Below are 15444 nucleotides of genomic sequence, written 5' to 3'. Positions count from 1 at the left end.
TCCTCCTCTCCTCCTCTCCTCTCTTCTTCTCCTCCTCTCCTCACTTCTCCTCTCTTCTTCTCCTCCTCTACTCCTCTCCTCTCTTCTTCTCCTCCTCTCCTCTCTTCTTCTCCTCCTCTCTTCTCTTCCTCTCCTCCTCTACTCCTCTCCTCTCTTCTTCTCCTCCTCTCCTCCTCTCCTCTCTTCTTCTCCTCTCCTCCTCTCCGCTCTTCTCCTCCTCTCCTCTCTTCTTCTCCTCCTCTACTCCTCTCCTCTCTTCTCCTCCTCTACTCCTCTCCTCTCTTCTTCTCCTCTCTTCTCCTCCCTCCTCCTCTCCTCACTTCTCCTCTTCTTCTTCACCTCCTCTACTCCTCTCCTCTTCTTCTACTCCTCTCCTCTCTTCTTCTACTCCTCTACTCTCTTCTTCTCCTCCTCTCCTCTCTTCTTCTCCTCCTCTCCTCTCTTCTCCTCCTCTCTTCTCTTCCTCTCCTCCTCTCCTCCTCTCCTCTCTTCTTCTCCTCCTCTCCTCTCTTCTTCTCCTCCTCTACTCCTCTCCTCTCTTCTTCTCCTCCTCTCCTCTCTTCTTCTCCTCCTCTCTTCTCTTCCTCTCCTCCTCTACTCCTCTCTTCTCCTCTCCTCTCTTCTTCTCCTCCTCTCCTCTCTTCTTCTCCTCCTCTCCTCTCTTCTTCTCCTCCTCTCCTCTCTTCTTCTCCTCCTCTCTTCTCTTCCTCTCCTCCTCTACTCCTCTCCTCTCTTCTTCTCCTCCTCTCCTCCTCTCCTCTCTTCTTCTCCTCTCCTCCTCTCCGCTCTTCTCTTCCTCTCCTCTCTTCTTCTCCTCCTCTACTCCTCTCCTCTCTTCTTCTCCTCCTCTCTTCTCTTCCTCTCCTCCTCTCCTCTCTTCTTCTCCTCCTCTCCTCTCTTCTTCTCCTCCTCTCCTCTCTTCTTCTCCTCCTCTCCTCTCTTCTTCTCCTTCTCCTCTCTTCTTCTCCTCCTCTCCTCTCTTCTCCTCCTCTCCTCTCTTCTCCTCCTCTCCTCTCTTCTTCTCCTCCTCTCTTCTCTTCTTCTCCTCCTCTCTTCTCTTCCTCTCCTCCTCTCCTCTCTTCTTCTCCTCCTCTACTCCTCTCCTCTCTTCTTCTCCTCCTCTCCTCTCTTCTTCTCCTCCTCTCTTCTCTTCCTCTCCTCCTCTACTCCTCTCTTCTCCTCCTCTCTTCTCCTCCTCTCCTCTCCTCACTTCTACTCTTCTTCTTCTCCTCCTCTACTCCTCTCCTCTTCTTCTACTCCTCTCCTCTCTTCTTCTACTCCTCTCCTCTCTTCTTCTCCTCCTCTCCTCTCTTCTTCTCCTCCTCTCCTCTCTTCTTCTCCTCCTCTCTTCTCTTCATCTCCTCCTCTCTTCTCTTCATCTCCTCCTCTCCTCTCTTCCTCTCCTCCTCTCCTCTCTTCTCCTCCTCTCCTCTCTTCTTCTCCTCCTCTCTTCTCTTCCTCTCCTCCTCTACTCCTCTCTTCTCCTCCTCTCCTCTCTTCTTCTCCTCCTCTCCTCTCTTCTTCTCCTCCTCTCCTCTCTTCTTCTCCTCCTCTCCTCTCTTCTTCTCCTTCTCCTCTCTTCTCCTCCTCTCCTCTCTTCTCCTCCTCTCCTCTCTTCTCCTCCTCTCCTCTCTTCTCTTCTTCTCCTCCTCCTCTCTTCTCTTCCTCTCCTCCTCTCCTCTCTTCTTCTCCTCCTCTACTCCTCTCCTCTCTTCTTCTCCTCCTCTCCTCTCTTCTTCTCCTCCTCTCTTCTCTTCCTCTCCTCCTCTACTCCTCTCTTCTCCTCCTCTCCTCTCTTCTCCTCCTCTCCTCTCTTCTTCTCCTCCTCTCCTCTCTTCTTCTCCTCCTCTCCTCTCTTCTTCTCCTCCTCTCCTCTCTTCTTCTCCTTCTCCTCTCTTCTCTTCTCCTCCTCTACTCCTCTCCTCTCTTCTTCTCCTCTTCTCCTCCTCTCCTCTCTTCTTCTCCTCCTCTCTTCTCTTCTCCTCCTCTACTCCTCTCCTCTCTTCTTCTCCTCCTCTCCTCTCTTCTTCTCCTCCTCTCTTCTCTTCTCTTCTTCTCCTCTCCTCTCTTCTTCTCCTCCTCTCCTCTCTTCTTCTCCTCCTCTCCTCTCTTCTTCTCCTCCTCTCCTCTCTTCTTCTCCTCTTCTCCTCTCTTCTTCTCCTCCTCTCCTCTCCTCCTCTCCTCTCTTCTTCTCCTCCTCTCTTCTCTTCTCCTCCTCTACTCCTCTCCTCTCTTCTTCTCCTCCTCTACTCCTCTCCTCTCTTCTTCTCCTCCTCTCCTCCTCTCCTCTCTTCTTCTCCTCTCCTCCTCTCCGCTCTTCTCCTCCTCTCCTCTCTTCTTCTCCTCCTCTACTCCTCTCCTCTCTTCTTCTCCTCCTCTACTCCTCTCCTCTCTTCTTCTCCTCTCTTCTCCTCCCTCCTCCTCTCCTCCCTCCTCCTCTTCTTCTTCTCCTCCTCTACTCCTCCTCTACTCCTCTCCTCTTCTTCTACTCCTCTCCTCTCTTCTTCTACTCCTCTACTCTCTTCTTCTCCTCCTCTCCTCTTCTTCTCCTCCTCTCTTCTCTTCCTCTCCTCCTCTCCGCCTCTCCTCTCTTCTTCTCCTCCTCTCCTCTCTTCTTCTCCTCCTCTCTTCTCTTCCTCTCCTCCTCTACTCCTTTCTTCTTCTCCTCTCCTCTCTTCTTCTCCTCCTCTCCTCTCTTCTTCTCCTCCTCTCCTCTTCTTCTCCTCCTCTCCTCTTCTTCTCCTCCTCTCCTCTCTTCTTCTCCTCCTCTCCTCTCTTCTCCTCCTCTCCTCTCTTCTTCTCCTCCTCTCCTCTCTTCTTCTCCTCCTCTCCTCTTCTTCTCCTCCTCTCTTCTCTTCCTCTCCTCCTCTACTCCTCTCCTCTCTTCTTCTCCTCCTCTCCTCCTCTCCTCTCTTCTTCTCCTCTCCTCCTCTCCGCTCTTCTCCTCCTCTCCTCTCTTCTTCTCCTCCTCTACTCCTCTCCTCTCTTCTTCTCCTCCTCTACTCCTCTCCTCTCTTCTTCTCCTCTCTTCTCCTCCCTCCTCCTCTCCTCACTTCTCCTCTTCTTCTTCTCCTCCTCTACTCCTCTCCTCTTCTTCTACTCCTCTCCTCTCTTCTTCTACTCCTCTCCTCTCTTCTTCTCCTCCTCTCCTCTCTTCTTCTCCTCCTCTCCTCTCTTCTTCTCCTCCTCTCTTCTCTTCTTCTCCTCCTCTCTTCTCTCTTCTCCTCCTCTCTTCTCTCTTCTCTCTTCTCCTCCTCTCTTCTCTCTTCTCCTCCTCTCCTCTCTTCTTCTCCTCTTCTTCTTCTCCTCTTCTCCTCTTCTTCTTCTCCTCCTCTACTCCTCTCCTCTTCTTCTACTCCTCTCCTCCCTTCTTCTACTCCTCTCCTCTCTTCTTCTCCTCCTCTCCTCTCTTCTTCTCCTCCTCTCCTCTCTTCCTCTCCTCCTCTCCTCTCTTCTTCTCCTCCTCTACTCCTCTCCTCTCTTCTTCTCCTCCTCTCCTCTCTTCTTCTCCTCCTCTCTTCTCTTCCTCTCCTCCTATACTCCTCTCTTCTCCTCCTCTCCTCTCTTCTTCTCCTCCTCTCCTCTCTTCTTCTCCTCCTCTCCTCTCTTCTTCTCCTCCTCTCCTCTCTTCTTCTCCTCCTCTCCTCTCTTTTTCTCCTCCTCTCCTCTCTTCTTCTCCTCCTCTCCTCTCTTCTTCTCCTCCTCTCCTCTCTTCTCCTCCTCTCCTCTCTTCTTCTCCTCCTCTCTTCTCTTCTCCTCCTCTACTCCTCTCCTCTCTTCTTCTCCTCCTCTACTCCTCTCCTCTCTTCTTCTCCTCCTCTCTTCTCTTCTCCTCCTCTACTCCTCTCCTCTCTTCTTCTCCTCCTCTCCTCTCTTCTTCTCCTCCTCTCTTCTCTTCCTCTCCTCCTCTACTCCTCTCTTCTTCTCCTCCTCTCCTCTCTTCTTCTCCTCCTCTCCTCTCTTCTTCTCCTCCTCTCCTCTCTTCTTCTCCTCTTCTCCTCTCTTCTTCTCCTCCTCTCCTCTCCTCCTCTCCTCTCTTCTTCTCCTCCTCTACTCCTCTCCTCTCTTCTTCTCCTCCTCTCTTCTCTTCTCCTCCTCTACTCCTCTCCTCTCTTCTTCTCCTCCTCCTATCCTCTCTTCTTCTCCTCCTCTCCTCTACTCCTCTCCTCTCTTCTTCTCCTCTACTCCTCTCCTCTCTTCTTCTCCTCCTCTCCTCTCTTCTTCTTCTCCTCCTCTCCCCTCCTCTCTTCTCCTCCTTTCATATCTTCTCTTCTCTTCTCCTCCCTCCTCTCTTCTCCTATCTTCTTCTCTCCTCTCTTGTCCTCCTCTCCTATCTTCTCCTCTCTTTCTCCTCCTCTCCTCTACTCTTGATTCCTCATCTCCTCCTCTCAGTGCAGTCAGATTGCACAGTGGTTTGGTGGTTATGTTTTCTTTGGCATTCTACTGGGGCAACAGATTATCATTAAAGAGGAGCTTGATTTGGCTTTTCCTCTAAGAGAGAGACAACATATGTGGTCTGAGTCTGGGGTCCTAGGGTTGGTTAGACAGCAGCACACTGAACCAACGCTGTGGGAAACTCATGGCAACTACTCACAGGCTCCAAAAACGATAGATGCAATACTACTAGTTGGTGAAATAAAGTGAAAGGGAATTTAGTCAGTAAATATCCTAGGACCTAGTATGTTGTTTATAATATGTTAGTGCAGAATAAGTGATTGATAAGGTCATGAGTTAGGAGAGTCAATGTAATAATGTCTCCTGCAGTGAACTGCTGTCTAGCGTATCAACATGAGGCTACCACTGTATACTTGTGGACTGATCGAGATAACAAGTCAGATCCCGAACTATTCGTTGACGGGATTGATAGGCGAACCTTTCTATGTGGAGAAATTTAATTTTTTCCCCCCCATAAATAAATGAGTATCTATGATGTCATAAATGAGTGTCTATGATGTCATAAATGAGTGTCTATGATGTCATAAATGAGTGTCTATGATGACTATTTCAGTCTGCTCCTGTAGCCACCCGTATAACCTGCATCTTTAAGTGCATAGGGTAGTGATCGTGTCCCAAAGGGCACCGTATTCCCTAAATAGGCCACTACTTTCGACCCTATGGGCCCTGGTGAAAAGTAGTGCACTAAATAGGGAATAGAGTGTCCATTTGGGATGCACATAGGACATACTCAGTGGTGGGAAAAAGTATTCGATTGTCCTACTTGAGTAAAAGTATAGATACCTTAATAGAAAATGACTCAAGTAAAATTGCAAGTCACCAAGTAAAATACTACTTTAGTAAAAGTCAAAAAGTATTTGGTTTTAAATATACTTATTAAGTATCAAAAGTAAAATGGAATTGCTAAATATATACTTAAGTCTCAAATGTAAACGTATAAATCATTTCAAATTCCTTTATATTAAGCAAACCAGACGGTACAATTTTCAAGTTTTTTTATTGACAGATAGCCAGGGGAGCACTCCAACACTCAGACATCATTTACAAAAAAAGCATTCGTGTTTAGTGAGTCTGCCAGATCAGAGGCAGTAGGGATGGACCAGGGATGTTCTCTTGATAAGTGTGTAAAATTTGACCATTTTCCTGTCAAAATGTAACAAGTACTTTTGGCTGTCAGGGGAAAATGTAAGGAGTCATAAAAGTACTTTATTTTCTTTAGGAATGTAGTGAAGTAAAAGTAAAAGTTGCCAAAAATATAAATAGGAAAGTAGAAGTATAAATACCCCATAAAACTACTTAAGTAGTACTTTAAAGTATTTTTACCTAAGTTCATTACACCACTGCTGGTGCCAGTCAGATATAGTCTCAGTAAACACCCTGAGAGAAAACACATTACATTCTTCTATGGTAGAATTCCAACCAAACTCAATTCAGAACCACAAAGGATCAAAAGCCTGTGGCTCTTTACAGATAAACAGGAAGTCAGATTGCAAAGCGACCCGGAGAACAGTGACGGTATTAGAGAACATTATATTTTCTGTGGAACAACCAAGATTCAATAAATAGTGTGCTGGAATTTCATCCTGGTTCATTGTCACAACGTCAAACAAGACAAATGGAAAACTGGATTAGACTTGATTCAAGAGCCAATCGAGAAAGAAATAAAAGCCCGCGGACCAATCACACTGTGTCAATAAGGAGGAATCATGTTTTGAGTCCCAAATGTAACCTCATTCCCTATATAGTGCCCTACTTAAGACCAGGGCCTATAGGGCTGTAGTTACAAGTATTTCACTATGTAGGGAATAGGGTGCCATTGGGGACACGCACCATGTTATTAAAGCCAGTCTCACCTCTGCAGATGGGGACAGGGAAGTCCCAGACGGCCATATTGCCTGTGTTGAGGACACAGGTAAGGAGGGAGTGACCGTCCAACACGTAGCCCGTCACACACCTGTAGTGGATCGTGTCCCCGGTGTTGAACTGTGTTCCGTTTAGGATGCCTTTAGGTGGAACACCAGGGTTCCCACAGGCGCTGCTCCTTAACTCTGGAACACAGAGGGAATGTTACCACAGACACTGCTCCTTAACTCTGGAACACAGACAGAATGTTACCACAGACACTACTCCTTAACTCTGGAACACAGAGGGAATGTTACCACAGACACTACTCCTTAACTCTGGAACACAGACAGAATGTTACCACAGACACTACTCCTTAACTCTGGAACACAGACAGAATGTTACCACAGACACTGCTCCTTAACTCTGGAACACAGACAGAATGTTACCACAGACACTGCTCCTTAACTCTGGAACACAGAGGGAATGTTACCACAGACACTACTCCTTAACTCTGGAACACAAAGGGAATGTTACCACAGACACTACTCCTTAACTCTGGAACACAGAGGGAATGTTACCACAGACACTACTCCTTAACTCTGGAACACAGACAGAATGTTACCACAGACACTACTCCTTAACTCTAGAACACAGAGGGAATGTTACCACAGACACTACTCCTTAACTCTGGAACACAGAGGGACTGTTACCACAGACACTGCTCCTTAACTCTGGAACACAGGACAGAATGTTACCACAGACACTACTCCTTAACTCTGGAACACAGAGGGAATGTTACCACAGACACTACTCCTTAACTCTGGAACACAGACAGAATGTTACCACAGACACTACTCCTTAACTCTGGAACACAGAGGGAATGTTACCACAGACACTACTCCTTAACTCTGGAACACAGACAGAATGTTACCACAGACACTACTCCTTAACTCTGGAACACAGACAGAGGGAATGTTACCACAGACACTACTCCTTAACTCTGGAACACAGACAGAGGGAATGTTACCACAGACACTACTCCTTAACTCTGGAACACAGACAGAGGGAATGTTACCACAGACACTACTCCTTAACTCTGGAACACAGACAGAATGTTACCACAGACACTGCTCCTTAACTCTGGAACACAGACAGAATGTTACCACAGACACTGCTCCTTAACTCTGGAACACAGAGGGAATGTTACCACAGACACTACTCCTTAACTCTGGAACACAAAGGGAATGTTACCACAGACACTACTCCTTAACTCTGGAACACAGAGGGAATGTTACCACAGACACTACTCCTTAACTCTGGAACACAGACAGAATGTTACCACAGACACTACTCCTTAACTCTAGAACACAGAGGGAATGTTACCACAGACACTACTCCTTAACTCTGGAACACAGAGGGACTGTTACCACAGACACTGCTCCTTAACTCTGGAACACAGGACAGAATGTTACCACAGACACTACTCCTTAACTCTGGAACACAGAGGGAATGTTACCACAGACACTACTCCTTAACTCTGGAACACAGACAGAATGTTACCACAGACACTACTCCTTAACTCTGGAACACAGAGGGAATGTTACCACAGACACTACTCCTTAACTCTGGAACACAGACAGAGGGAATGTTACCACAGACACTACTCCTTAACTCTGGAACACAGACAGAGGGAATGTTACCACAGACACTACTCCTTAACTCTGGAACACAGACAGAATGTTACCACAGACACTACTCCTTAACTCTGGAACACAGACAGAATGTTACCACAGACACTACTCCTTAACTCTGGAACACAGACAGAGGGAATGTTACCACAGACACTACTCCTTAACTCTGGAACACAGACAGAGGGAATGTTACCACAGACACTACTCCTTAACTCTGGAACACAGACAGAGGGAATGTTACCACAGACACTACTCCTTAACTCTGGAACACAGACAGAATGTTACCACAGACACTACTCCTTAACTCGAACACAGACAGAATGTTACCACAGACACTACTCCTTAACTCTGGAACACAGACAGAATGTTACCACAGACACTACTCCTTAACTCTGGAACACAGACAGAATGTTACCACAGACACTGCTCCTTAACTCTGGAACACAGACAGAGGGAATGTTACCACAGACACTACTCCTTAACTCTGGAACACAGACAGAATGTTACCAGACACTGCTCCTTAACTCTGGAACACAGAGGGAATGTTACCACAGACACTACTCCTTAACTCTGGAACACAGAGGGAATGTTACTACAGACACTACTCCTTAACTCTGGAACACAGACAGATTGTTACCACAGACACTGCTCCTTAACTCTGGAACACAGACAGAATGTTACCACAGACACTGCTCCTTAACTCTGGAACACAGAGGGAATGTTACCACAGACACTACTCCTTAACTCTGGAACACAGAGGGAATGTTACCATAGACACTACTCCTTAACTCTGGAACACAGACAGAATGTTACCACAGACACTACTCCTTAACTCTGGAACACAGACAGAATGTTACCACAGACACTACTCCTTAACTCTGGAACACAGACAGAGGGAATGTTACCACAGACACTACTCCTTAACTCTGGAACACAGACAGAATGTTACCACAGACACTACTCCTTAACTCTGGAACACAGATAGAGAGAATGTCACTAAATCCACTTCAATCAGTGTAGGTGAAGGGGAGGAGACAGGTTAAAGAAGGATTTGTGGTGAACGAGCAAGACAAAATATTTAATAGCCTTTGAACGGGGTATGTTAGTATGTGCCATGCGCACCAGTTTGTGTCAAGAACTGAAACGCTGCTGCGTTTTTCACACTCAATAGTTTCCTGTGTGTATGACGAATGGTCCACCACCCAATGGGCATCCAGCCAACTTGACACAACTGTATTTGTATTTATTATGGATCCCCATTAGTTCCTGCCAAGGCAGCAGCTACTCTTCCTGGGGTTTATTATGGATCCCCATTAGTTCCTGCCAAGGCAGCAGCTACTCTTCCTGGGGTTTATTATGGATCCCCATTAGTTCCTGCCAAGGCAGCAGCTACTCTTCCTGGGGTTTATTATGGATCACCATTAGTTCCTGTCAAGGCAGCAGCTACTCTTCCTGGGGTTTATTATGGATCCCCATTAGTTCCTGTCAAGGCAGCAGCTACTCTTCCTGGGGTATATTATGGATCCCCATTAGTTCCTGTCAAGGCAGCAGCTACTCTTCCTGGGGTTTATTATGGATCCCCATTAGTTCCTGTCAAGGCAGCAGCTACTCTTCCTGGGGTATATTATGGATCCCCATTAGTTCTGTCAAGGCAGCAGCTACTCTTCCTGGGGTTTATTATGGATTCCCATTAGTTCCTGCCAAGGCAGCAGCTACTCTTCCTGGGGTTTATTATGGATCCCCATTAGTTACTGTCAAGGCAGCAGCTACTCTTCCTGGGGTTCATTATGGGTCCACATTAGTTCCTGTCAAGGCAGCAGCTACTCTTCCTGGGGTTCATTATGGGTCCCCATTAGTTCCTGTCAAGGCAGCAGCTACTCTTCCTGGGGTTCATTATGGATCCCCATTAGTTCCTGCCAAGGCAGCATCTACTCTTCCTGGGGTTTATTATGGATCCCCATTAGTTCCTGCCAAGGCAGCAGCTACTCTTCCTGGGGTTTATTATGGATCCCCATTAGTTCCTGTCAAGGCAGCAGCTACTCTTCCTGGGGTTTATTATGGATCCCCATTAGTTCCTGCCAAGACAGCAGCTACTCTTCCTGGGGTTTATTATGGATCCCCATTAGTTCCTGCCAAGGCAGCCAGCTACTCTTACTGGGGTTTATTATGGATCCCCATTAGTTCCTGCCAAGGCAGCAGCTACTCTTCCTGGGGTTTATTATGGATCCCCATTAGTTCCTGCCAAGGCAGCCAGCTACTCTTCCAGGGATCCAGCTAAATGAAGGCAGTTATACAATTATACAGCAATACATTCATAACAGATTTCATAAAACATTAGGTGTGTGCCTTCAGGCCCATACTCCACTACCACATATCTACAACACAAAATCAATGTGTATATGTGTGTATAGTGGGTATGTTATTGTGTGTGTATAGTGGGTATGTTATTGTGTGTGTATAGTGGGTATGTTATTGTGTGTGTATAGTGGGTATGTTATTGTGTGTGTATAGTGGGTATGTTACTGTGTGTATAGTGGGTATGTTATTGTGTGTGTGTGTATAGTGGGTATGTTATTGTGTGTGTATAGTGGGTATGTTATTGTGTGTGTATAGTGGGTATGTTACTGTGTGTGTATAGTGGGTATGTTATTGTGTGTGTGTGTATAGTGGGTATGTTATTGTGTGTGTGTGTATAGTGGGTATGTTATTGTGTGTGTGTGTATAGTGGGTATGTTATTGTGTGTGTGTGTATAGTGGGTATGTTATTGTGTGTGTGTGTATAGTGGGTATGTTATTGTGTGTGTGTGTATAGTGGGTATGTTATTGTGTGTGTGTGTATAGTGGGTATGTTATTGTGTGTGTGTGTATAGTGGGTATGTTATTGTGTGTGTGTGTATAGTGGGTATGTTATTGTGTGTGTGTGTATAGTGGGTATGTTATTGTGTGTGTGTGTATAGTGGGTATGTTATTGTGTGTGTGTGTATAGTGGGTATGTTATTGTGTGTGTGTGTATAGTGGGTATGTTATTGTGTGTGTGTGTATAGTGGGTATGTTATTGTGTGTGTGTGTATAGTGGGTATGTTATTGTGTGTGTATAGTGGGTATGTTATTGTGTGTGTATAGTGGGTATGTTATTGTGTGTGTATAGTGGGTATGTTATTGTGTGTGTATAGTGGGTATGTTACTGTGTGTGTATAGTGGGTATGTTACTGTGTGTGTATAGTGGGTATGTTACTGTGTGTGTATAGTGGGTATGTTATCATGTGTGTGTATAGTGGGTATGTTATCATGTGTGTGTATAGTGGGTATGTTATCATGTGTGTGTATAGTGGGTATGTTATCATGTGTGTATAGTGGGTATGTTATCATGTGTGTATAGTGGGTATGTTATCATGTGTGTATAGTGGGTATGTTATCGTGTGTGTATAGTGGGTATGTTACTGTGTGTGTGTGTATAGTGGGTATGTTACTGTGTGTGTGTGTATAGTGGGTATGTTATCGTGTGTGTATAGTGGGTATGTTATCGTGTGTGTATAGTGGGTATGTTATTGTGTGTGTATAGTGGGTATGTTATTGTGTGTGTATAGTGGGTATGTTATTGTGTGTGTATAGTGGGTATGTTACTGTGTGTGTGTGTATAGTGGGTATGTCATCGTGTGTGTATAGTGGGTATGTTATTGTATGTGTATAGTGGGTATGTTACTGTGTGTGTATAGTGGGTATGTTACTGTGTGTGTGTGTATAGTGGGTATGTTACCGTGTGTGTGTGTATAGTGGGTATGTTACCGTGTGTGTGTGTATAGTGGGTATGTTACCGTGTGTGTGTGTATAGTGGGTATGTTACCGTGTGTGTGTGTATAGTGGGTATGTTATCGTGTGTGTATAGTGGGTATGTTATCGTGTGTGTATAGTGGGTATGTTATCGTGTGTGTATAGTGGGTATGTTATCGTGTGTGTATAGTGGGTATGTTATCGTGTGTGTATAGTGGGTATGTTATCGTGTGTGTATAGTGGGTATGTTATCGTGTGTGTATAGTGGGTATGTTATCGTGTGTGTATAGTGGGTATGTTATCGTGTGTGTATAGTGGGTATGTTATCGTGTGTGTATAGTGGGTATGTTATCGTGTGTGTATAGTGGGTATGTTATTGTGTGTGTATAGTGGGTATGTTATTGTGTGTGTATAGTGGGTATGTTATTGTGTGTGTATAGTGGGTATGTTACTGTGTGTGTATAGTGGGTATGTTACTGTGTGTGTATAGTGGGTATGTTATTGTGTGTGTATAGTGGGTTTGTTACTGTGTGTGTATAGTGGGTATGTTACTGTGTGTGTATAGTGGGTATGTTACTGTGTGTGTATAGTGGGTATGTCATCGTGTGTGTATAGTGGGTATGTCATCGTGTGTGTATAGTGGGTATGTCATCGTGTGTGTATAGTGGGTATGTCATCGTGTGTGTATAGTGGGTATGTCATCGTGTGTGTATAGTGGGTATGTTATTGTGTGTGTATAGTGGGTATGTTACTGTGTGTGTATAGTGGGTATGTCATCGTGTGTGTATAGTGGGTATGTTACTGTGTGTGTATAGTGGGTATGTTATCGTGTGTGTATAGTAGGTATGTCATCATGTGTGTATAGTAGGTATGTCATCGTGTGTGTATAGTGGGTATGTTATCGTGTGTGTATAGTGGGTATGTTATCGTGTGTGTATAGTGGGTATGTTATCGTGTGTGTATAGTGGGTATGTTATCGTGTGTGTATAGTGGGTATGTTATCGTGTGTGTATAGTGGGTATGTTATTGTGTGTGTATAGTGGGTATGTTACTGTGTGTGTGTGTATAGTGGGTATGTCATCGTGTGTGTATAGTGGGTATGTTATTGTGTGTGTATAGTGGGTATGTTATTGTGTGTGTATAGTGGGTATGTTATTGTGTGTGTATAGTGGGTATGTTACTGTGTGTGTATAGTGGGTATGTTACTGTGTGTGTATAGTGGGTATGTTACTGTGTGTGTGTGTATAGTGGGTATGTTATCGTGTGTGTATAGTGGGTATGTTATCGTGTGTGTATAGTGGGTATGTTATCGTGTGTGTATAGTGGGTATGTCATCGTGTGTGTATAGTGGGTATGTCATCGTGTGTGTATAGTGGGTATGTCATCGTGTGTGTATAGTGGGTATGTTACTGTGTGTGTATAGTGGGTATGTTACTGTGTGTGTATAGTGGGTATGTTACTGTGTGTGTGTGTATATGTGTGTGTGTATAGTGGGTATGTTATCGTGTGTGTATAGTGGGTATGTTATCGTGTGTGTATAGTGGGTATGTTATCGTGTGTGTATAGTGGGTATGTTATCGTGTGTGTATAGTGGGTATGTTATCGTGTGTGTATAGTGGGTATGTTATCGTGTGTGTATAGTGGGTATGTTATTGTGTGTGTATAGTGGGTATGTTATTGTGTGTGTATAGTGGGTATGTTATTGTGTGTGTATAGTGGGTATGTTATTGTGTGTGTATAGTGGGTATGTTATTGTGTGTGTATAGTGGGTATGTTATTGTGTGTGTATAGTGGGTATGTTACTGTGTGTGTATAGTGGGTATGTTACTGTGTGTGTATAGTGGGTATGTTACTGTGTGTGTATAGTGGGTATGTTATTGTGTGTGTATAGTGGGTTTGTTACTGTGTGTGTATAGTGGGTATGTTACTGTGTGTGTATAGTGGGTATGTTACTGTGTGTGTATAGTGGGTATGTCATCGTGTGTGTATAGTGGGTATGTCATCGTGTGTGTATAGTGGGTATGTCATCGTGTGTGTATAGTGGGTATGTCATCGTGTGTGTATAGTGGGTATGTCATCGTGTGTGTATAGTGGGTATGTCATCGTGTGTGTATAGTGGGTATGTTATTGTGTGTGTATAGTGGGTATGTTACTGTGTGTGTATAGTGGGTATGTCATCGTGTGTGTATAGTGGGTATGTTACTGTGTGTGTATAGTGGGTATGTTATCGTGTGTGTATAGTAGGTATGTCATCATGTGTGTATAGTAGGTATGTCATCGTGTGTGTATAGTGGGTATGTTATCGTGTGTGTATAGTGGGTATGTTATCGTGTGTGTATAGTGGGTATGTTATCGTGTGTGTATAGTGGGTATGTTATTGTGTGTGTATAGTGGGTATGTTACTGTGTGTGTGTGTATAGTGGGTATGTCATCGTGTGTGTATAGTGGGTATGTTATTGTGTGTGTATAGTGGGTATGTTATTGTGTGTGTATAGTGGGTATGTTATTGTGTGTGTATAGTGGGTATGTTACTGTGTGTGTATAGTGGGTATGTTACTGTGTGTGTATAGTGGGTATGTTACTGTGTGTGTGTGTATAGTGGGTATGTTATCGTGTGTGTATAGTGGGTATGTTATCGTGTGTGTATAGTGGGTATGTTATCGTGTGTGTATAGTGGGTATGTCATCGTGTGTGTATAGTGGGTATGTCATCGTGTGTGTATAGTGGGTATGTCATCGTGTGTGTATAGTGGGTATGTTATTGTGTGTGTATAGTGGGTATGTTACTGTGTGTGTATAGTGGGTATGTTACTGTGTGTGTGTGTATAGTGGGTATGTTACTGTGTGTGTGTGTATAGTGGGTATGTCATCGTGTGTGTATAGTGGGTATGTTATTGTGTGTGTATAGTGGGTATGTTATTGTGTGTGTATAGTGGGTATGTTACTGTGTGTGTATAGTGGGTATGTTACTGTGTGTGTGTGTATAGTGGGTATGTTATCGTGTGTGTGTGTATAGTGGGTATGTTATCGTGTGTGTATAGTGGGTATGTTATCGTGTGTGTATAGTGGGTATGTTATCGTGTGTGTATAGTGGGTATGTTATCGTGTGTGTATAGTGGGTATGTCATCGTGTGTGTATAGTGGGTATGTCATCGTGTGTGTATAGTGGGTATGTCATCGTGTGTGTATAGTGGGTATGTTATTGTGTGTGTATAGTGGGTATGTTACTGTGTGTGTATAGTGGGTATGTCATCGTGTGTGTATAGTGGGTATGTTACTGTGTGTGTATAGTGGGTATGTTATCGTGTGTGTATAGTAGGTATGTCATCATGTGTGTATAGTAGGTATGTCATCGTGTGTGTATAGTGGGTATGTTATCGTGTGTGTATAGTGGGTATGTTATTGTGTGTGTATAGTGGGTATGTTACTGTGTGTGTGTGTATAGTGGGTATGTCATCGTGTGTGTATAGTGGGTATGTTATTGTGTGTGTATAGTGGGTATGTTATTGTGTGTGTATAGTGGGTATGTTATTGTGTGTGTATAGTGGGTATGTTACTGTGTGTGTATAGTGGGTATGTTACTGTGTGTGTGTGTATAGTGGGTATGTTACTGTGTGTGTGTGTATAGTGGGTATGTTATCGTGTGTGTGTGTATAGTGGGTATGTTATCGTGTGTGTATAGT

At 44.6% G+C, this 15444-nt stretch overlaps 1 protein-coding gene and 1 pseudogene across 1 annotated transcript in view; both read right to left on the bottom strand.

Moving 5' to 3' along the window:
- The window catches only part of LOC135520982 (CUB and sushi domain-containing protein 3-like), a 150749-nt gene that overhangs the window by 56581 nt on the left and 78724 nt on the right, over window positions 1-15444 (bottom strand). Inside the window, exon 4 of the mRNA XM_064946869.1 lies at window positions 6309-6503. Coding sequence (XP_064802941.1) covers window positions 6309-6503 — 195 coding nt within the window. The remainder of the gene's footprint in view (window positions 1-6308; window positions 6504-15444) is intronic.
- On the bottom strand, window positions 348-3206 carry LOC135521376 (golgin subfamily A member 6-like protein 22; annotated as a pseudogene).

The sequence above is a fragment of the Oncorhynchus masou genome, chromosome 29 (genome assembly GCF_036934945.1).
Source record: "Oncorhynchus masou masou isolate Uvic2021 chromosome 29, UVic_Omas_1.1, whole genome shotgun sequence".
Taxonomy (NCBI): domain Eukaryota; kingdom Metazoa; phylum Chordata; class Actinopteri; order Salmoniformes; family Salmonidae; genus Oncorhynchus; species Oncorhynchus masou.
The sequence above is the reverse complement of the archived record's forward strand: the minus strand, read 5'-3'. Positions and strand labels throughout refer to the sequence as shown.